General features: G+C 43.7%; 1 protein-coding gene across 3 annotated transcripts in view; it reads left to right on the top strand.

Moving 5' to 3' along the window:
- The first annotated feature begins 780 nt into the window (after positions 1-780).
- Positions 781-21,738, top strand: part of ENPP1 (ectonucleotide pyrophosphatase/phosphodiesterase 1) — a 77,865-nt gene continuing 56,907 nt past the window's right edge. Inside the window, exon 1 of one of the 3 annotated variants that reach the window (XM_030556319.1) lies at positions 781-1,235. In XM_030556319.1, the coding sequence (XP_030412179.1) occupies positions 1,056-1,235 (180 nt within the window). In that variant the 5' untranslated portion in view covers positions 781-1,055. The remainder of the gene's footprint in view (positions 1,236-21,738) is intronic. The other 2 variants (XM_030556318.1, XM_030556317.1) reach the window with 2 other exon arrangements.

Raw genomic sequence — 21,738 nt, forward strand, 5'->3', positions numbered from 1 at the left:
AACAGAGGTTTGTGGGTAATCCCTGAGTGGAAAACACTGAAAAGCAGCAGCATGTCTCACAAGCGGTGGGAAAAAGTGAAATAAAAGAGAAGCTGCATTCCTGGCATAGTACCAGATGTGCTGTCTTCGGGCAGCTCCTTCAAAGAACTGATAAAAGCCCTAGTTTCCCAGCCTCCTTGTTTTCACTCCCTGGTTTTGTTCTTTGTTTGTTTTTAACTCCCCTACATTTCTAACTTTAGGCATGCATGTATACTAAAGGTGTCTAGTTTCTAGTTGTTAGAAGAAGGGGGTGGGTTGCTCCAGTGAATAATTTATGACACAATGGAACTGTCTATATAGGCTTATACTAAGATGTAAAGAGGGGGCTGGTTCTCTCTGGAGACGAGCTGCTCTCTATTGATGCGTGCACTTGTCAATAAAGAACTTTTGATCGACCTTGCTGGTGTTGCCTGTCTCTCTTGCGGTCAAACAACGAACTTTGCAGTCGGGGTTAGAGTCCCTGACACCAGGAAAGGCAGGAGGAGCAGTTCCCATCCCCTTCAGCTTGACTGAAGCGCTCCCCCGTCTCTGCTTCATTGTGTCCAGAGCTGGGGGGCAGGGGCTGCGCGCGAAGCCCGGGCACCAAGAGGGAAAAGCTTTCCCAGCCGCAAAGGAAAGCAGCGTGGCTCTTCCTACTAACCACCCCAGCCACCCTCCTCCTCCCGCGGCTATCTGGAGCCACCTTATCTCATTCCTGCAGGCGCGACGCGTTCAGCCATTTGAGACAAGGGGGGGGGCGGAAGGGCACGGAGTGGGGCGCCGCCTCCCCCTTGGAGAGAGGCGAGCAGAAAAGGGGGCAGCGTAAAGAAGCGCGGAGGGAAATGCCGCCTAACCCCAACCCCCACAATGCAAGCCAGCGGCGGGCCGGGAAGCCGCAGTGGCTGGAGAAGGAGAGCGGGGGAAGCCGCCAGGCGTGCTCCTGGCCAGCAGGGAGGCGGGGCCGGCCCGGGGCTGCTCTGTCACCCTATTAATAGCGGCGGCCGGAGACAGCCCCGCGGGCCAGAGGCGCGGGGACCATGGAGGGAGACGGGAACGCCAGGGGGAGCCTGCCTGGGAAGCGCAGCCTCGGCCACGGAGCGGAGCAGCAGGCGGCGGCTGTGCCCATGCTGCCAGCCATGGAGCTCGCCCAGGAGCCGGAGAAAGCAGCGCCTAGAGGCAAAAGCAAGAACCCCAACACCTATACAGTGCTCTCCCTGGTAAGAGGCGAGCGAGGTGCTGGGGCTCAGGGACAGGTGCCTCCAGAGGGCCGGGTCCTGCAGCTCTGCAGAGGGAGCCATGAATAGCCACAGGAAGGACCTTAGTCCCCTGCTGCAGCTTCCTGGTGCTCCCCTGCTACACTGGCCATCAGGAGCAGGGCAGCCCCATTTATTGGTTACCTCCGTGAGGGCTGAAATTCTGCAGAGGATTAAAAAAGCCTGGTGCTGAGCAGCCTCAGCTCCTCTGTCTTTGATTCAGCAGGTTTCAGAGTCGCAGCCGTGTTAGTCTGTATCCCCAAAAAGAGCAGGAGTACTTGTGGCACCTTGGAGACTAACACATTTATTTGAGCATAAGCGTCCAATGAAGTGGGCTGTAGCCCACAAAAGCTCATGCTCAGATAAATGTGTTAGTCTCTAAGGTGCCACAAGTACTCCTGGTCTTTTCGATTCAGCACTATTTTTCCTTCAAGAGGGCTTATGCGGAATTAGCAATTAAACCATAACATTAAATAAAACATGTCAAGGTGGTGCTTTAATGTGCCTGGCTGATGTAGCCGGTGTGCGTAAGTTAGAAGCATCCAGGCAGAGATGCGAAGTCCTTCACGTTATCTTGCATTCATTTAACTCTGGATTTAAAAGCATCTTGTGCGAAGGGCTTTGCCTTGTGCTTCAACAGGGCATTTAAAAAAACCTTCTGTCACAAGCTGAGATCCTTGTAGTCAGAGAATAAGAGGCTGAGCCATGAACTGGGGTTCTACTCGTTACTCTGGGCATTGCCTGGCTTTAGGCCAGCTAGTCAGAGCTCTCCAGGTCCAACTGAGAAATTGACCCATTGTTGACAATGGTTGTCTGCGGTGGGTCAGCCTGTCCTGTAAATGATTTAACTGTTAGGGAGGCACAGAACAGGTTTTAGCGCTACCGGCTCTTCAAGAACACTCCCAGTAGTAGTGCTGAAAACAGGTTCATCCTGCCTGGATTAGCAGTTCAGAGAGAGTGTTACACAGTTCTGTCAGAAATTATTTTATCTTCTATTTTCATAAGTAATATCCTATCTGAAAGAGATGGGGAGGATTCTCCCCCCCCCATCTATTTTCCTTGTTGCATTTAATAGCACTCGTTTTCACTGCTTCCTCTATTTGAAATCGGTTGGTTTTTCTCTATTGTGGGTGTTGGACAATACAGCCTGGGAGAGGAAAATAGACAAAACTGTGACTGAAAAATTTGTAGTGGACTAGAAGGACAGGTGCAGTACCAGAAGTTACTTTACGTTAATTTTTGAAATTATGTCAATTAGAAGTTTCTGGTGTCCCTTGAAACCATTTTCAGTCCTGTTTCAGGGAGACCCATTGCGGACAGTGGTTGTTAGTAATGGGTCAGTTTCCCTAGTACAGCTGCATCTCCACTGTTCTCATTTTTGCCATCTGTATAATGAGGATAATAATAACGTTCATACCTCACAGGGATGTTATGAGGCTAAAATGATTAATGTATCTAAAGAGCTTTGGCATCCTTGGGAGGAAGGCACTATAGAAATACAAAATATTGCTTTTGCTTGTGTGCGCATAAGCAGTAAATTTTTAAGTACAGTATGCTAAGGCCTACAGCTTTGAGGTTCCTTTTCAAATATATATATGAACTTGCAACCTGTTTGATAATTAGTGCTAACATAGAAACACTGCTGACACTTTAAAATGAACTGTGCACCACCTCACAATTGTCTTTAAAAATCTTTAGCTGTTAGCTGTACATTGATCATGTGCATACCTGTCTGATGTGTGAACTGTGCCTAATCACTTGTGAGTCTTTTTAAGTCTTGTCGTAGATAGTGTAATTATAGTATATGCTAAATTCACCCCAGAGTTTGGGGCAATTTTTTCTGCCGTAGAACTTACTGGCAACCCCACTGGTAAAAAGCCTTGTGTGTGTGTGTGTGTGTGATGGACGGGGGAAGGAGGTGTGGCATTGGAAGGTGGTTACAGCAATGCTCTGGCGTTAACTATAGAAGGTCAGCACAACCCCCAAATTGCTTGGTGCTTGCTGGAAAAGGCTGATGGTGAAAACTTGGCTCACTTTTTTAAGGCACCTGATTCAAAGCAGGGACTTGAGCCTAGCTCTCCTACATCCCATGTGCATATCCTAACCATCAGCCTGTCGCGTTTGTTGAGGTGTCTGGATGTCCTCTCACTCTGTCCTGACTCCTGTTCAGTCTATTCCACTTTGCATTAATAATTAAATATTAATTGGTCCAGAGAACGAGACACTGACTGTGTTCTCCAGTGGTTATGGCATTCACCTAGAACAGAGGTTCTCAAACTGTGGTCTGTGGACCACCAGTGATCTGCGAGCTTCATTCACGTGATCCACGGATAGTTCCATTTAATTTGCATGCGTGGGTGGCTGCACACAAGAGAATGAAGGGCCACCCACCTAGATTAGTAGAGCTACGCAGTCGTGGCTCCACTTACTAGGAGCTGGACCCTGGAGAAGATGCACATGTAAGATGAGGTGGTGGCCTGGGGGAAATATGGGGTAAGTGGGAGGGGGCAGTGGGGGTGAGAAGAAGGGATGGTGGGAATTTGGAACATGCAGGGTTGTGAGGACCAGAGAAAGAGGCGACTTTTCCTAGCTCCAGGGCTGCAGCTGCCAGGGACAGACAGCCTTCCTTCCCAGCCTCAGCTCAGGGGCTGCTGTGGCAGGGGAGAGAGGGTACAGCCATCGAATTAGAAAGGTAAAGACTACTGATAATAAAATGAGTTGTGTGCTTTTATTTGTAGTACAAAATAATGTTCATTATTAGTAAATGTTTTTTTATATAGTGCTTTTATCCAAGGCGCTTTACAATAGTTAGCTAATGGTACAAACAACATTTGGAAAGATCATTAAGTGGTCCCAGATGAAGACCCTGCTCTCAATCAGGTGTCTAACTTGTGTGATACTGGCTATTGCATTATCTATTTTTGTTTTTGTCATAGAAACATTTCATAACATTTCTGTTCTGTCCTTATGCCAAATGGGAACATTTTTTATATCTCAATTTTTTTTCATGGAATGGGAAGAGTTTCCAACTCAGTTCTATGCTTACGAGCTTTGCTGAACAAGGATGGACCTAAACATGCTTGAAGGTAATGTGTGCTTAAGTGCTCTGCTAAATCAGAGCCCTATTTGCCCAATCAGTGTTTTCCCTCAGACTTGTCACAGTATTCATCCCTCACTGAGGATTACATACATAGAGAGTCTGAAACTTTAAATGAAGCATTTTTTAGTAATCCAAGCACAACAGTTTTTTTTAAATCTCTTTAAAATATGACTTGCCTTTCACATTTTCTGCTGTTGCTGACACTGATGACTCAGAATGGTCACACAGAATTTACAAAACTTTCTAAAAAATTGGGGGTGATGTTAGACTGAGAAAAAGCATGAGTATTTGTAGCCAAAGGGTCCTGAAAATGGTGTTAAAAATGAGTTTCTCCCTTAAACATGGCTATAATGGAGAGATTGTGTCTCTTCAGTGCTTTTAGGGAGAATATTTCTAGTTGTAGATGTAACAATATGTGCAATGATTTCATACCCAGCTGTGCTAGGATTTTTATAAATACTGAATAATGCATTTGATTCAGGACTGATGATCAGAGAACACTTGCATTAAGGTTTTCACTTCTTCAGAAAGCAACAGGGCTTATTTACATTCTCCTCTCTCTAGCTACAGGTTACTCCCACAGATGTCAATGGGAATTGTGCATACATAGGGACATCATGTGGCTTTCCCCAGTCACAAGGGTGCAAGGCCCAAATTACAGAAGAACTGCATAGCTTCTGTGTGGAGGGGAACAGGCTATGGGGACTGTACGTGTGGGGCTGGGGTGGTGGTTTCACAAGCCCTTAAGCTGCAGAGCAGTACTTAGCTAAGGTGCTCCATACAAGAATGTACAGTGGCTGATTAAGGTTTGTGGACAGAACAAAAAGTGGTGTGGAGTTACACCTCTGTGCACTAGGACTGTATTTAATTCATTGAGTATAAATGTGGGGAGTTCTGTGCTTTGGATGAAAAATATCTCACATGGACCATCCATATGAACCTGAGTCAGAAATGGTCTTTAGCATAAATAGAGGGCCAGATCCTTGGCTGGTGTGAATTGATGTATTCTATTGACTTCTATGGATGTATGTCAGTTTTCTCTAGTTGAAGATCTGTCCGTAAGAGTGAAAAAGTTGTTGACTAGTGGCCAGATCATTCTCTCCACTAATGGACTCAGAGGACTCAGATCAGGGTGGAGGGGGAAAAATGGGGAGAGACACGCTTCTGTGGCATTGTTCCCCTTCCCACCCATTGGTGAAAATCAAGTCTCCATGCTTTGTATTGATCTGTCAGCTGCCTTTGATACCATTCATTATGAGTTGTTGTTGACTTGCCTGCACACCCTGATTGGGCTGCTCTTCAGTGGCTTCATTGTTTTCTTTCAGAGATCTCCCCGTGGGTAATTGTGGGCAATTGTTCCTCTTCCCAAAAAGCTCTCAAGTGTGGTGTGCCACAGGGTGCCATTCTGTCACCTTCCTCCTGAGTCCTGTACAATATGTATATGGGCCATTGATAAGGTTAATAAGAAGACATAAGGTTTGTGTCTTCAGTTTGCTGGTGACACGCAACTGTACGTCTCAGTCTCCACCAACTCAGATTATGTGCCTCAATCAATGTCTACCAGAGATCGGTGCATGGATGAGCTTGAGCTGGTTGAGGCTCAATCCTGACAAGAATTAAGTGATAATGGTGCTTTGAGGGAAAGAGATTGAAGAGATGGCAGAAATAATAGCCTCTTTGAGGGAGTTCATCTACCATTAATGAGTAGGGCTGGAAACTTAGTGGACTCTATACCCCTAGCTACTATTCAATGATCATACTGCAGCAGTAATCCAGTCCGCTTTTTGCCACCTATGTCTGGGTAGGTGGCTGCAGCCTTTCTTTTAGGATGCAGACCTTGCCATTGTTACCTCAAAATTAAACTATTGCAATGTGCTCTACATGGGGCTGCATCTTAAAAACATTTGGTGATTGAAGCTAGTACAGACTGTGGTGGCTTGCTTACTAAGAGTGTCTTGCTGGGAGCACATGACATCAGCTCTCCAAGACCTTTACTAGCTGCCTGTTGGTCTCTGGGTTTAGGGGCTTAGTTATGACCTATAAAGGTCTCAGTGGCCTAAAACCGGCCAGCCTAAAGGATTACCTCTCTACCCATACCATTCTGATACAGCTCAGATCACACAGATCAAGTTGGATCTCTCTCATTAAAACAGATTAGGCGGCAGCATGCTCTCTCTGAAGCATCTGGCACTCAGGAACTTGCTTCCTCCCACCATGGTCCAAAGTAGCTCAAATCTGGTGACCTTCTGGGCATGCTGCAAAACACACCTGTTTGCTGGGGAATTTGGAGAGGGCCAAGGGTGTGCTTCCCAGGATGATGAAGAGTGGAAAGGAGGGGTAGGGGTGTGTGTGTGTATTGCTGTTGGGGTTTTGTTGGAATACTAAATGTGTAGGTTGCTTAGAATCTTGTATAGGCATCTTTTTAATTATTGTTTAAATCAAATTAAATAAGTATTACACAGAAGACCTTCCATGAGAGCCCTGTGGTGAAGGGAAGGTGTTGGAGATTGCTAGGTCTTCCCCTAGGAATCCGTGAAAAAACATATATAACCTAGTGTTAAGATTATGCTGTCAGGTTGATTATTTTCTTTCCCCCATGCAATTGGAGATGCACTGGGGGTCATAACCAATGGAGGTGTACATGGGAGGTTACTGTGACTGGGTGAGCCAGGAAGCAGCGCAGAGGCATGGGGGCTCCAAAGAAATGTCCTTGGCCTCTCACAGAGCACCTGAGATTGGATAGATCTTTGAACTGAGTTCTCTTCTAATTCTGTGGGGAAGCCTCTCCAAGAAGGATGATCACACAGAAACCAAAGTCCAAACTATGGATTTTTCCAATCCTGCACCTAAAACCGACCCACACAATGTGTCTTGGAACTTAATAATTTAGAAGTAAGAAAAAACACGTTTGTGAGGAGTCACATTGGGTTTGAGCCAAAAGTCCACTGAAATCATTGGGAATTCTCCTCTCTCTCTACCTACTGTCATTGATTTCAGTAAGCTTTGAATTATGCCCTTGTGGTATAATTGTCAGTTCTGCTCCAGTAGCTCTGATTAGAAGAGTCAACAAAAGCAACCCAGAGGCAGTGTGATACAATGTTTTGGGGACAGGGCTGGGACTCGGAAGACCTGGATTCTATTCTTGGCTCTGCCACTAGGGTGACCAGACAGCATATGTGAAAAATCGGGACAGGGGTGGGGGGTAATAGGAGCCTATATAAGAAAAAGACCCAAAAATCGGGACTATCCCTGTAAAATCGGGACATTTGGTCACCCTATCTGCCACTGACCTCTTGTGTGATCCGAGGAATGGAAAACCTATCTTAACGGGAGGAGACTCAAAGAGCTTGGCTTGTTCAGCCTAACCAAAAGAAGGCTGAGGGGAGATACAATTGCTCTCTATAAATACATCAGAGGGATAAATACCAGAGAAGGAGAGGAATTATTGAAGTTAAATCCCAATATGGACACAAGAACAAATGGATGTAAACTGGCCATCAAGTTTAGGCTCGAAATGAGATGAAGGTTTCTAGCCATCAGAGGAGTGAAGTTCTGAAACAGCCTTCCAAGGGAAGCAGTGGGGGCAAAAAACCTAATTGGCTTTAAGACTGAGCATGCTAAATTTATGGAGGTAATGGTATGATGGGACTGCTACAATGGCATGTGGCCGATTAGCAACTGCCAGGAGCCAAAATCCCCAACTGCTGGGGATGGAACACTAGATGGGGAGAGCTCTGAGTTACTACAGAGAATTCTTTCCCAGGTATCTGCCTGATGGGTCTTGCCCACGTGCTCAGAGTCTAACTGATTGCCGTATTTGGGGTCGAGAAGGAGTTTCCCCCCCAGGTCTGATTGGCTGAGACCCTGGGGATTTTTCACCTTCCTCTACAGCAAGGGTCACAGGTCACTTGCAGATTTAAACTACTGTAAATAGTGAATTCTAACTTGAAGTGATTAAACCATGATTTGAAGACTTCAGTAACTCAGCCAGAGGTTAGGGGTCTATTATAGGAGTGGGTGAAGTTCTGTGGCCTGCAGTGTACAGGAGGTTGGACTAGATGATCACAATGATCCCTTCTGACTTTAAAGTCTGTGAGCGAGTCTATGAATCTTGGGCAAGTCACTTCTCCTCTGAGAATCTGTTTCCACTCCTGTCCTGTGTCTGTCTTGTCTTTTTTTGCTGTAAGTTCTTTTGGGCAAGGACACTCATACTATGGGTTTGTACAGTGCCTAACACAATGGGCTTTCTGGTGGCCCTTTCAGGGGCTACTTATAGCTCAGTGGTTTGAGCATTGGCCTGTTAAACTCAGGGTTATGAATTCAATCCTGGAGGGAGCAAAAAATTAAAAAAAAAAATTGAGGGGATCAGGGGCAAAAATCTGTCTGGGGATTAGTCCTGCTTTGAGCAGTAGTTGGACTGGATGACCTCCTGAGGTCCCTTCCAATCCTGATATTCTATGAAGATGGTAACCTGAGTAATTCCTTGTAGTTTGTGTACATATACATAATAATAGTAATGTGGTTGATATCCACAAAATTTCTAAAGGATGCCTCTGAAAAGTAATAAGTAGGCAAAACAGAAGGTCAAAGTAACTAATGCTGGGATACCAAATCACTGGAGTTCAAAATCACTATTTCAGACTACCCATTGAACCTCCATGATATGCTGAATTTTTAAATTCTATGTGCTCTTGTTGTGGGGGGGGGGGGTCTCAGTTTTAAAATATTGCTGGTCTTCCTGAAGTATTCTTTTATTTTGCAAGTAAGGTGAATAGCAATATGTGGGAACAAGGACAGTATGTAATAATTTATTGCGTTTGTTTTTGCAACATTACAACTTTCCTGCTTCGACAATAATTTTTATGTTTGTTTTAAAGGTGTTCATTTTTTATTGTAAAAAAATAAATTAAAAGTACTAGTTTCAAATTGAATGGGTCCGCCGATTCCTTTTTTTATTATATCCCCCAACATGTCTACATACACTGTTACCCACTCTATTTAATTAAAATGAGAAAATCTTAACTTTTAGGAGTTTTAAGAACACTGTAACATTTTTTATTTTGTTTTTCTGGTAATCTCATTTTCCAAAGGTGGCTTTGAATATAATACAGCCTATAGAATTTGTTTTAGCTCCTTATTAAGTTTATAGCAATCGTGTGTGTGTGGTGTACAATTTCTATACTTTTGGATAAGAAGGGGTGTGTGTGTGTGTGTGTGTGTGTGTGTGTGTGTGTGTGTGTGTGTGTGTGTGTGTGTGTGTGTGTGGTGGGTATTGGAGTAGGGTGTTGGAGACACAAGAAGTTAAGAAGGAGTAATCTTTCTCCTTCAGAGCAGGGAAAATCTAGGAAAGCTAATTTTTCCTCTAAGTTATGACCCTTTTTTAGCTCTATATTTATTTTTCAGTTTTTACTTGCTCAAATGAAATAACTATCCCACATATCTGATGATAGAGGGCAAGTACTGATGCAAAATTGAAACATAATTTGAAAAAATACTGCTTGGAGCTGAGACCTTGTTTATATTCAGAAAGTTGACTGGTTCATTGGATAGGGTATTAGTGTGGGTTCAATTTCCTGCTCTGCCACAGCCTTCATGTATGACTGTGGGAAAATTAGTCACTTAGTCTCTCTGGGTATGTCTACACTGCAATAAAAGATTCATGGCACAGCGATGGCTGGCCCAGGGCAGCTGACCCAGGCTCATAGGGCTTTAAAATTGCAGTGTAGACATTCAGGCTTGGGCTGGAGCCCGGGCTCTAACACCCTGTGAGGTGGGAGGGTCTCAGAGGCCAGGCTCCAGCACAAGCCTGAACGTTTACACTGCTATTTTTGACCCTGCAGCTGGAGCCCTGTGAGCCATCTGACCTGGTCTCTGAGACTTGGTGCTGCTGTTCTTTTGTCTCAGTATAGCCATATCCACTGTGTCTCAGTTCCTTATCTGTAAAATAGGGGCAATAGACATTTTCTATCTCAAAGGGATGCTGTGAGGCTCTTAGATACCAGAGTAATGGAGTCCATATAAATATTTTGCTTTGCTATACCTGCATTAGGGGTTATAATTAGATACACTGCTGCAACTTTTCTAATATAGGTGAGGTCTGAAAGAGGTAAAAATCTAGTTCATGCAAGGCTTGCTTCTGGTTTATTGCTGACTCAAATTCTTCTTTCGAATAACACTACTGACATGAGTGGAAACACACAAGGGGTGAATTATTCCAGTTTGTTTTGCCATGGAAGCTGGATATCTGCTGAATTAGGTAAAAATTACAAAGAATAACAACATAGTTGTGGGAGCATGCTCAAAATTCTTCAAGGTTTTTCAGAACTTTACTGCTCACTTGCCACTAGCCATCAGTACGTGCTCCAAATAAACAGTATGGGTGAATTAAATGGGAGTATTAACATTAACTTCAATGAGGCAAGGACTTCTCTCCATATTTTTACAGAAGCATTCCTAGCTAGATGATATGAATTAGGATATGAGGCCAATTCCAAGTTAGTGTGTTTAACATTTTGAACATATAAAGCACTATATAAGCATTATTATTATGGTTACAAATAGGTTGGGTAAACCTTACAAAGTAACTTTCATGAACGTTAGTTCAAATAAAGAATGCAAAATTCAGTGGCATTTCCAATCTCTTGTGATTATTCAGATGAGCTGCCAGACAAAATGTCACAAATATTAATGCAAATACATATTTACAGTAACTCCTCGCTTAACATTCATAGAATCATAGAATATCAGAGTTGGAAGGGACCTCAGGAGGTCATCTAGTCCAACCCCTGCTCAAAGCAGAACCAATTCCCAACTAAATCATCCCAGTCAGAGCTTTGTCAAGCCTGACCTTAAAAATTCCTAAGGAAGGAGATTCCACCACCTCCTTAGCTAACCCATTCCAGTGCTTCATCACCCTCCTAGTGAAAAAGTTTTTCCTAATATCCAACCTAAACCTCCCCCACTGCAACTTGAAACCATTACTCCTTGTTCTGACATGACGTACCACTGAGAACAGTCTAGATCCATCCTCTTTGGAACCCTCTTTCAGGTAGTTGAAAGCAGCTATCAAATCCCCCCTCATTCTTCTCTTCTGCAGACTAAAGAATCCGAGTTCCCTCAGCCTCTCCTTGTAAGTCATGTACTCCAGCCCCCTAATCATTTTTGTTGCCCTCTGCTGGACTCTTTCCAATTTTTCCACATCCTTCTTGTAGGGGGGGGGCCCAAAACTGGACACAGTACTCCAGATGAGGCCTCACCAATGTCGAATAGAGGGAAATGATCACGTCCCTTGATCTTCTGGCAATGCCCCTACTTGTACAGCCCAAAATGCCGTTAGCCTTCATGGCAACAAGGGCACACTGTTGACTCATATTTAGCTTTTCGTCCACTGTAACCCCTAGGTCCTTTTCTGCAGAACTGCTTCCTAGACATTCGGTCCCTAGTTTGTAACAGTGAATGGGATTCTTCCGTCCTAAGTGCAGGACTCTGCACTTGTCCTTGTTGAACCTCATCAGGTTTCTTTTGGCCCAATCCTCTAATTTTCTAGGTCCCTCTGTATCCTATCCCTACCTTCCAGCATATCTTCCACTCCTCCCAGTTTAGTGTCATCTGCAAACTTACTGAGAGTGCAGTCCATGCCATCCTCCAGATCATTAATGAAGATATTGAACAAAACCAGCCCCAGGACCAACCCTTGGGGCACTCCGCTTGAAACCGGCTGCCAACTAGACATGGCATCGTTGATCACTACCCGTTGAGCCCAACGATCTAGCCAGCTTTCTATCCACCTTATAGTCCATTCATCCATCCCATACTTCTTTAACTTGCTGGCAAGAATACTGTGGGAGACCGTATCAAAAGCTTTGCTAAGGTCAAGGAATTGCTTTCCCCTCATCCACAGACTCAGTTATCTCCTCGTAGAAGGCAATTAGGTTAGTCAGGCATGAGTTGCCCTTGGTGAATCCATGCTGACTGTTCCTGATCACTTTGCTCTCCTCTAAGTGCTTCAGAATTAATTCCTTGAGGACCTGCTCCATGATTTTTCCAGGGACTGAGGTGAGGCTGACTGGCCTGCAGTTCCCTGGATCCTCATCCTCCTCTTTTTAAAAAATGGGCACTACATTAGCCTTTTTTCAGTCATCCAGGACCTCCCCCAATCGCCATGAGTTTTCAAAGATAATGGCCAATGGCTCTGCAGTCACATCCGCCAACTCCTTTAGCCCCCTCGGATGCAGCACATCTGGCCCCATGGACTTATGCTCATCCAGTTTTTCTAAATAGTCCCGAACCACTTCTTTCTCCACAAAGGGCTGGTCACCTTATGCCCATACTGTGCTGCCCAGTGCAGCAGTCTGGGAGCTGACCTTGTTTGTGAATACAGAGGCAAAAAAATAATTAAGTACATTAGCTTTTTCCACATCTTCTGTCACTAGGTTGCCTCTCTCATTCAGTAAGGGGCCCACACTTTCCTAAGACTGACTTCTTGTTGCTAACATACTTGAAGAAACCCTTCTTGTTACTCTTAACATCTCTTGCTAGCTGCAACCCCACGTGTGATTTGGCCTTCCTGATTTCACTCCTGCATCCCTGAGCAATATCTTTATACTCCTCCCTGGTCATTTGTCCAATCTTCCACTTCTTGTAAGCTTCTTTTTTGCGTTTAAGATCAGCAAGGATTTCACTGTTAAGCCAAGCTGGTCGCCTGCCATATTTACTATTTTTTTCCTACACACTGGGATGGTTTTTTCCTGCAACGTCAATAAGGATTCTTTAAAGTACAGCCATCTCTCCTGGACTCCTTTCCCCCTCATGTTATTTTCCCAGGAGATCCTGCCCATCAGTTCCCTGAGGGAGTCAAAGTCTCTGCTTTTCTGAAGTCCAGGGTCTGTATTCTGCTGCTCTTCTTTCATCCTTGTGTCAGGATCCTGAACTCAACCATCTCATGGTCACTGCCTCCCAGGTTTCCATCCACTTTTGCTTCCCCTACTAACTCTTCTCTGTTTGTGAGCAGCGGATCAAGAAGGGCTCTGCCCCTAGTTGGTTCCTCCAGCACTTGCACCAGGAAATTGTCCCCTCCACTTCCAAAAACTTCCTGGATTGTCTGTGCACCGCTGTATTCCTCGGTGATTAAAGTCTCCCATGAGAACTAGAGCCTGCAATCTAGTAACTTCTGCTAGTTGCTGTTAGAAAGCCTCATCCACCTCCTCCCCCTGGTCTGGTGGTCTATAGCAGACTTCCAACACAACATCACCCTTGTTGCTCACACTTCTAAACTTAATCCAGAAACTCTCAGGTTTTTCTGCAGTTTCATACCGGAGCTCAGAGCAGTCATACTGCTCTCTTACATATAATGCAACTCCCCTACCTTTTCTGCCCTGCCTGTCCTTCCTGAACAGTTTATATCCATCCATGACAGTACTCCAGTCATGTGAGTTATCCCACCAAGTCTCTGTTACTCCAATCACATCATAGTTCCTTGACTGTGCCAGGACTTCCAGTTCTCCCTGCTTGTTCCCCATGCTTCTTGCATTTGTATATAGGCACTTAAGATAAGTTGCTGATTGTCCCGCTTTCTCAGTCTGAGACAGGAGTCCTCCCCTCTTGCACTCTCTTTCTCGTGCTTCCTCTCAGTATCCAGTTTCCCCACTTACCTCAGGGCTTTGGTCTCCTTCCCCTGGTGAACCTAGTTTAAAGCCCTCCTCACTAGGTTAGCCAGCTTGCTTGCGAAGATGCTCTTCCCTCTCTTCGTTAGGTAGAGCCCATCTCTGCCTAGCACTCCTCCTTCTTGGAACACCATCCCATGGTCCAAAAATCCAAAGCCTTCTCTCCGACACCACCTGCGTAGCCATGTGTTGACTTCCACTATTCGACGATCTCTACCTAGGCCTTTTCCCTGCACAGGGAGGATGGATGAGAACACCACCTGCATTGTAGTTACGTTCCTGAAAAATGCTACCTTAAGCGAAATGATGTTAAGCAAATCAAATTTCCCAATAAGAATTAACATAAATGGGGGAGTTAGGTTCCAGGGAATTTTTTTTCATCAGATGAAAGACTATATTTTATATATACATATACAGTATAAGTTTTAAACAAACAATTTAATACTGTACATAGCAATGATGATTGTGAAGCTTGGTTGAGGTGGTGGAGCCAGAGAATGCCTTGCTGCTAAATGATGAACTAGCACTCGGCTGATCTGTCAAGGGTTAACATGTTGTTAATGTAGCCTCACACTCTACAAGGAAGCACAAATGAAGGGAGGGGACAGCATGGCAGAGAGAGAAAGACACAGCCTGTGTGTGAGACACACACACATTGCCCCTTTCTGCATGCTGACCCTACTCTAAATACACTTCGTTTTTAAGTAGATCATCAAGTTGAGACAGCAGCTTCTGCAAGCAAACTCCGACTGTCCTGAGCCCTGTCCTGTCCCCTTTCCACACCCCCCGGTAAAGGAGCTGGAGGGGGACACCCTGATATTAGCACCCTTCTTTCCTCCCCTCCCCCCACCCCCCAAAGCAAGCTGGAGGCTCCCAGGAGCAGCTCCAAGGCAGAGGGCAGGAGCAGCAAATGGCAGTCGGGGGAGGGACACCTGAACTGCTGGCAATTGATAGCCTGCTGGGCAGCTGCCTTACAGGGAACTTAGGGGAGCTGATAGGGGGGCTGCTGGCCCACCCTGGTTCCAAGCCCCCACCAGCTAGCTGCAACGAGCTGCTCTTCCTGCAAGCAGTGGACAAAGCAGGCGGCTGCCAAACAGCATTATAAGGGAGCATTGCACAACTTTAAAAGACCATGTTCTCTAACTGAACAGCAAAGTAACAAAGTTAACCAGGGCGACATTAAGTGAGGAGTTACTGTACATAATTTTACGCTGGAAATTCATGTAGCTATCTTAAACTGCTGGTGGATTTGAGTCATCCATTTAGGAAGCAGAAGCAATAGTTTTAGATGACCGGTCACACAGCATGAAAAGCTAACTCTGTGTAGCGAATCCTTGAAATAATAGTCGCAGTTAACTGTTGTTGAACAATCCAGCTGTGGACGTGTGTTCTCATACACCATTTGTCTAGATGACAGTGATAAAACCTCCTGTGTTTTGTCCATATTATAACTCCTATAATTCTTACTGCCAGTGGAGCTGCACTGGTGTTAGAAATGGTGGGAAATTTTAGGAAAAAATGGCTAATGTAGAGAAGACTGTTTTGCCATAGAGCACTGTTTTACCATCTGAGTCATTGGCCTAACTATATAAACACTTTGAGAGAGGCAAAATAGGTGAGGTAATATCTTTCTTGGACCAGCTTCAGTCTGTGGAAAGTTCAAGCTTTCGAGATACATAGAGCTCTTGTTCAGGTCTAGGGAAGGAAGCTGAATGTCTGAGCTAAAAACAAGTTGGGACAGATTCAGGGTGGATTTTGATTTAAATCATGATTTAAATCACTAGTCAGGAAAACTCGATTTAATCATGGATTTCTACATAAAAGTGCATTCATGTTGGTTGTTACAATCTTAATACATATTCTTCACAATTCGGAGATAGATGTAGCTTTCATTTTTAGAAAGTACATGCTATACATTTTTAAAGTGATTTATTTTGAAAACTTTTCAGATTAGTTTTACAGCTATATTAGAAAACGAATGATTGTTTGGTTATTTCATTTACCAAAGGTAATTGAAGCAGATAGATCACCTCCCAGTGACTTCATAAATATCTCCAATTCAATAGGTTAATCATTAATATTTGGAGGATTTTCTTGCCATGCTACATTAGGAGGAGAACATCACTAGACAGACATTTAAATTGTTTTATTTAGTTAAAACAACAACGTTATATATTCTGGATTTTTTTCTTCAACAGCAAACATAATATTTTAACAAAACAGGCATATGAATTTTTGAATTTAGTTAAACCTGGTTTTAAAAAACTTGAATGTTTGTTTTTGTTGTTTTTAACTAAAATGGTTAAAATTTTTTAAAAAACAAAACAAAAATTAAATCGACTGTCAGCCAGGTCAACATGAGAAGCTTACAATATTGGCTTCTGCAGCTAACTCAGTCATCTTCACCTTCATTTTCCTGTTTGTTCATAATCTGGAAAAGAAAAACAAGCTTTCCTGCTTTTTCAGGTCCCAAACATTTTCTCAATTTGGAATGAATTAGTCCAAAGGATGAAAAATTCTTTCTACACCAGCAGAAGAAGCTCCAGCTGTTAAAAGTGATATTATTACTTCAACAGTCTCTCAATCCAACTGCTTAAGTGACTTCCACTGGTTCACTGGTGTGACTTTCTTTAAAAATCATCAGCAAACATTTATTTTTTGAGTGGCTCACCCTTAGCTCTGAAGTTTATTATAGCTGGCATTATGGAGGGATGATTGCTGGATGTCCATGTCATAGCTAACTCCTCTTCTTCAGCAGTGAAGATTTGACCTTGGTACCGAGTATTACAAATATTTGCAAGAAAATGAGCTGGAGATAGTGCTTGTCCCATTCATTTTTTTTAATGCTTGTAATTTAACTCTGTCATTGCATATTACTCTTTTAAAAATCTCACTCAGTTCCTTCCGAATTTCAACAGCGTCAACAATAAAACAGCTATTTCCCTGCCTTTTGTTCAAGGCTACAGAAATAGGCTTCAGGGTACTCAGCACGTGTTCAACATTTCTCTTAAGTCCAATGTTGAGAACTTTGGCTGTGACAGTGCCATCTACTTTTTCATGATTTTGTTCATAAACTGTCATCAGATTAGGCCAGTTCTTGATATAGTGCTCAAAACAGTCCACTGTTGGGTTCCATCGTATGTCTTGTTGGAGAGTTAGCTTGGTTTCTCCCATTTTTTTCAGAGCAGCTTCTGCATAGTGGTTGTTATGGAAGTATTTTGCAATTTCAACAACATTAGCCTTTATTTCTGGAACACTGAAGTCTTTGGTTAAGAGATGCATCAACTGAGTACTGCAACCATGGGACTCTTCTAAATAATTTCTTCTCATCTTGGATACATTTGCAGCATTGTCTGTGACTAAGCTACGTACTAGACATTTGATATTTTTTTCCACAGTTTATTATAGCTTTTACTGCTACTTCTTGTAAGTATTCTGCTGTGTGTGCATTTCCTGATGTATCAATTGTTTCTCTAAGGAAGTCATTCCCTTCTTCTGTTGTCACACAAGCACATACAACAGGATCATTGTGGACATTGCTCCACCCATCAAGACTCAGGTTAATAATAGACTTTTTGTACACTGCTCAATTTCTCTTTCATACACTTTATCCAGCAAATTGCCTGCGACATCTGCTCCATTGGGTGGACTGTATCTTGGTCTTAATAACTGAACCATGTTAATGAAGTGTGGGTTCTGAATCATACGGAAAAAAGAGTTTGTTGCATGAACAAACCGGGCAATTTTTTCATCAATTATCTCTTTTTGTAATCTGCTGGTTCTTATCACAAACTTATCTAAGGTTGTTTCTGGATGATGGAGATTTTTTTTTCTTTTTGCTACAGGTGATATACTGTGGCTATGTGACATACATGATGTGACTGTAACACTATCATTGGCAGATAACTCTGAAACTATAGAAAATGATGGTGATCTTGAAGGTGGAGAGTTTTGATTGATTCTCCTAAACAAAATAAGTCAATGCAGTTATTTAATTATTACCATACTGCTCATTCAGTATTACTCATTGTATTCACTGACATTCAGTACTACTTTAAAGGTGAAATTGTAAAAGGAAGATCTGCCTATTTCAGCTATTTATTTTTTATCACAACTGCATCTAAAATGATAGTATCGTAGAGTAACAACTATATTTTTTGCTCAAACATGAGGATTCAAGAATAACGAGAAGGAAGACAGGCAGTCCTTAAGAAAGAAGTATGAAATAAAAAAGTTTACCAACCTGAAGATCCTGCATGTTCAGACATGTTCCTTTCATCATCTTCAACATAGCTTCCTCCTGAGAAGGAAAACTCCTCATGATGTTTCATTCAGGCAAACAGGCCTTGCATTTCTTTATTTCACTATTTGCATTTTGCATGCATGCCTGTCTTACCCACAGGTAGAGGAACTTCATTAAAATATTCTCAAACTGGGTCTCTTTTACGGCCTGCTGCCATTGAAGGTTTTCCCTTCTAGTGAGAGAATGCTATGGTAGATCTCAAATGAATGAAGGCTATATTCAGAAAGACCTCAAAACTTCTGGAATATGCTGCTCAAACAGTTTCACTTTTGTTTCTACTGCCTGTCCCTCCCTTCTCACATTTATCTCCAGGCTTCTTTTCCTGGTCCAGATCTATTCCACCTCCAACAATCTTCTATTCATTGAACTCTTGAAACTTTGCTCTTTTAGAGAGAGGTAAGGGATTGACTTCATACACAAATTTGCAGAGGGACAATAAGGTTGAGGTCTGTTATTTCTCACCTCTCTCTATTATTTATTTTAAAACATTTTTTGCTGTTAACAAGCATGTTATCTGTGGAGACACAAATCCACAGTTTGAGAACTGCAAAACTAAGCATCTCTGATGGTATCTTCTAGGCTGAGCACTGAGTCGCATTGGGTAGTTAGAAAGATTAACCTAAATCTATACAGAAGCCTCTGAAACCCCATAAGATTGGGTCCCTAATCGATGAACTATTGGAACTCATTTACAAAACTTTTCTTAAACATTACATGAATATATTGTCTCATACTATAGAATTGGAATGTATAATCCCTATTCCATGATGAGATATCTTTGTCTACTACCTTTGTCTTCAGTAGGTATAGACCAGCTGTAGTGGTGCCTATACCATGCCTTTGGCCTCTGGGCAGGGGGGATGGCCAAAGGAATTCCTATGGTTTGCTGATGCCCTGCTACTAGAATGACCCCTGGGGATCATGGGCAGCGGGTGTACTATAAATCAGAACAACTTCCAGGCTTATGCTGGAGACTGGTTTTAGGACAAGAAGGGTGTAATGGTGACTTAAGGCCACATTTCCCGTTACTTCTGCCTCCATTCATGCACAGCACGCAGCTTGGCTGGACTAGAGGCTCAGCGTAGGACTGGCAGTACACGTACACATGCTGCTGTGTATTATGTTATAACTATTGAAAGCAGGTGGTATGCAATGCTCTTTGTTTATTTTTTGGTTATGATTCGCTGTTGTTGGGATTTAGGGTGACCAGCTGTGTCTGGTTTTTGACCGGAACATCTGTCAAAAAGGGACCCTGGCAGCTCTGGTCAGCCCTGCCGATTGGGTCATTAAAAGTCTAGTCGGTGGTGCTGTGGAGCTAAGACAGGCTAGTCCCTATCTGTCCTCGCTCTGTGCTGCACCCTGGAAGTGGCCAGCAGGTCCGGTTTCTAGGTGGGAGGGCCACAGGGCTCTGCGTGCTGCCCTCGCCCTGAGCACTGGCTCCGCACTCCCATTGTCTGGGAACTGCCAATGGGATCTGCGGGGGTGGTGCCTGCGGGCAAAAGCAGCACACAGAACTTCGTGCATGCCTCCTCCTAGGAGTTGGACCTGTCGGCTGGCCAGCAGCCTGCATTAGCCCCCACCGCTGCGCTGCTGACTGGGAGCTGATGGAGGTAAGCCTGTGCCCTAACCCCCTGTCCCAGCTCAGAGCCCCCTCCCATACCCTGAACCCCTCTGCCCCACCCTCCCAAGCTGCAGGCCCCTCCTGCTCCCTAAACCCCATATCGCCAGCCCCACCCCAGAGCCTGCACCCCCAGACGGAGCCCTCATCCCCCATGGATCCCTACTCCCTGCCTCAACCTTCTGCCCACTCCCACTCCCTGAACCCTTAAATCAGTTTGTCATCTCTCTGGCTGCCAAAGCGGTCTCTGACGTCTCTGTGTTTAAGTATTTAGAAAGCTTTGTTTGTCAGTGTCACCCACAGGTAAATGTAAAGAAATGCCCCATCATATGAAAAGTTATCACTCCTTGGTAAACTCCCTAAAGGCTGTTTATAATGGCTGACAATGACTTCAGCTGCTTTTAAGGGTTCTTCCCCTTTGAATGACCTTAGGTGGAAATAGCTTGAAATACTAGTCTTGGAATGTTCAGTTTAGATGCTAATAATAGTTTTGGGAGTGTTAAGTTTAGATGCCAAGACTAGTCCTTTGCCATGTTTATTTGTGAAACAAAACTAACAACTACGTACGTCTGTTAAATTAACCCTCCCTTTTCAGTTCAAAGAAGGTTGTACCCATGCAAACTTCAGCTTATGCCTGATGGTTTTGCATATTGCTGTAAGGATAATCCTTTAGGGCAGTGGTTTTTAACCTGCAGCCTGCACCCCTTTAGTTCTCAAAATATGTTCTCGCACCCCTTAAACTTAGATATATTTTTGTTTGTGTATTACAGTAATTGTTAAAAATGTATAATGTTAATAAAATACATAGGTTTGATGAAACAAAGTAGTCATACTTACTTGCCTGTGCTTAATTTGTGTTTTCGATGATTTACCTTCTAAAAAAAATCTGGCATGTCTCGCACCCCCAGAAAGAGACTCTCTCACCCCCAGAAGGTTAAGAACCGCTGCTTTAGGGTAACCGGGATTGCCAAATGTGCAGCTCCCACACCTCTGATTTGCAAGAGCTCTCTTGTGATCAGACACAATCAGTGTGTTAACTTTAACATCTGACCTCCAACCTCACACGCACTCCGTTCACAAGAAGATAGATTACAAGTAGACACTTAATATGGGCCAACAGTGTGAAGTCAGAGAATATGTCTGAAGATGCATAAGAAAAATACTTAGAAACTTGAAATAAATATAAATTATTACATTTACGTGTAATCCAGGGTTTCTCAAATTCAATTGCACTGCGACCTACTTCTGACAACAAAAATTATTACAGGACTCCAGGAAAGGGAACTGAAGCCTAAGTTTGTACCCCCCCCCCATGTGCCTTGGGAAGTGCTGAAGCTTGAGGGCTTCAGCCCTGGGCAGTGGGGCTTGGTCTTTGGCTTCAGCTTCAGGCCCTAGCAAGTTTGACGACAGCCCTGGTGACCCCATTAAAATGGTGTCATGACCCACATTGCGGTCCCGATCCACAGTTTATCTAAAAAGTGGGTGTTCAGTGAACTACCCAGCTGTGACACAATATGGGACTGCCCCTCCCTACACATCTCTGTGGCTCATATGCCTTTTCACCTAACTTCAGTTCAGTTCAGTACATTTGATTGGTATGATGCAGATGTTGCCAAAGGAGAATACAGAACTATCAAGTATCTTCCTGTTTGCGATATAAAACTGTTGAGCCATCCATCCCATCAATCTCCTGTTGGAAGTTACAGTGAAGACAGATAGAGTACAGTCTATGTTAAACAGGTAACTCCCTAGCTTCCTCTATACAATGTGATCATTAAAGGCTA

This window comes from Gopherus evgoodei, chromosome 3 (assembly GCF_007399415.2).
Source record: "Gopherus evgoodei ecotype Sinaloan lineage chromosome 3, rGopEvg1_v1.p, whole genome shotgun sequence".
NCBI lineage: Eukaryota > Metazoa > Chordata > Testudines > Testudinidae > Gopherus > Gopherus evgoodei.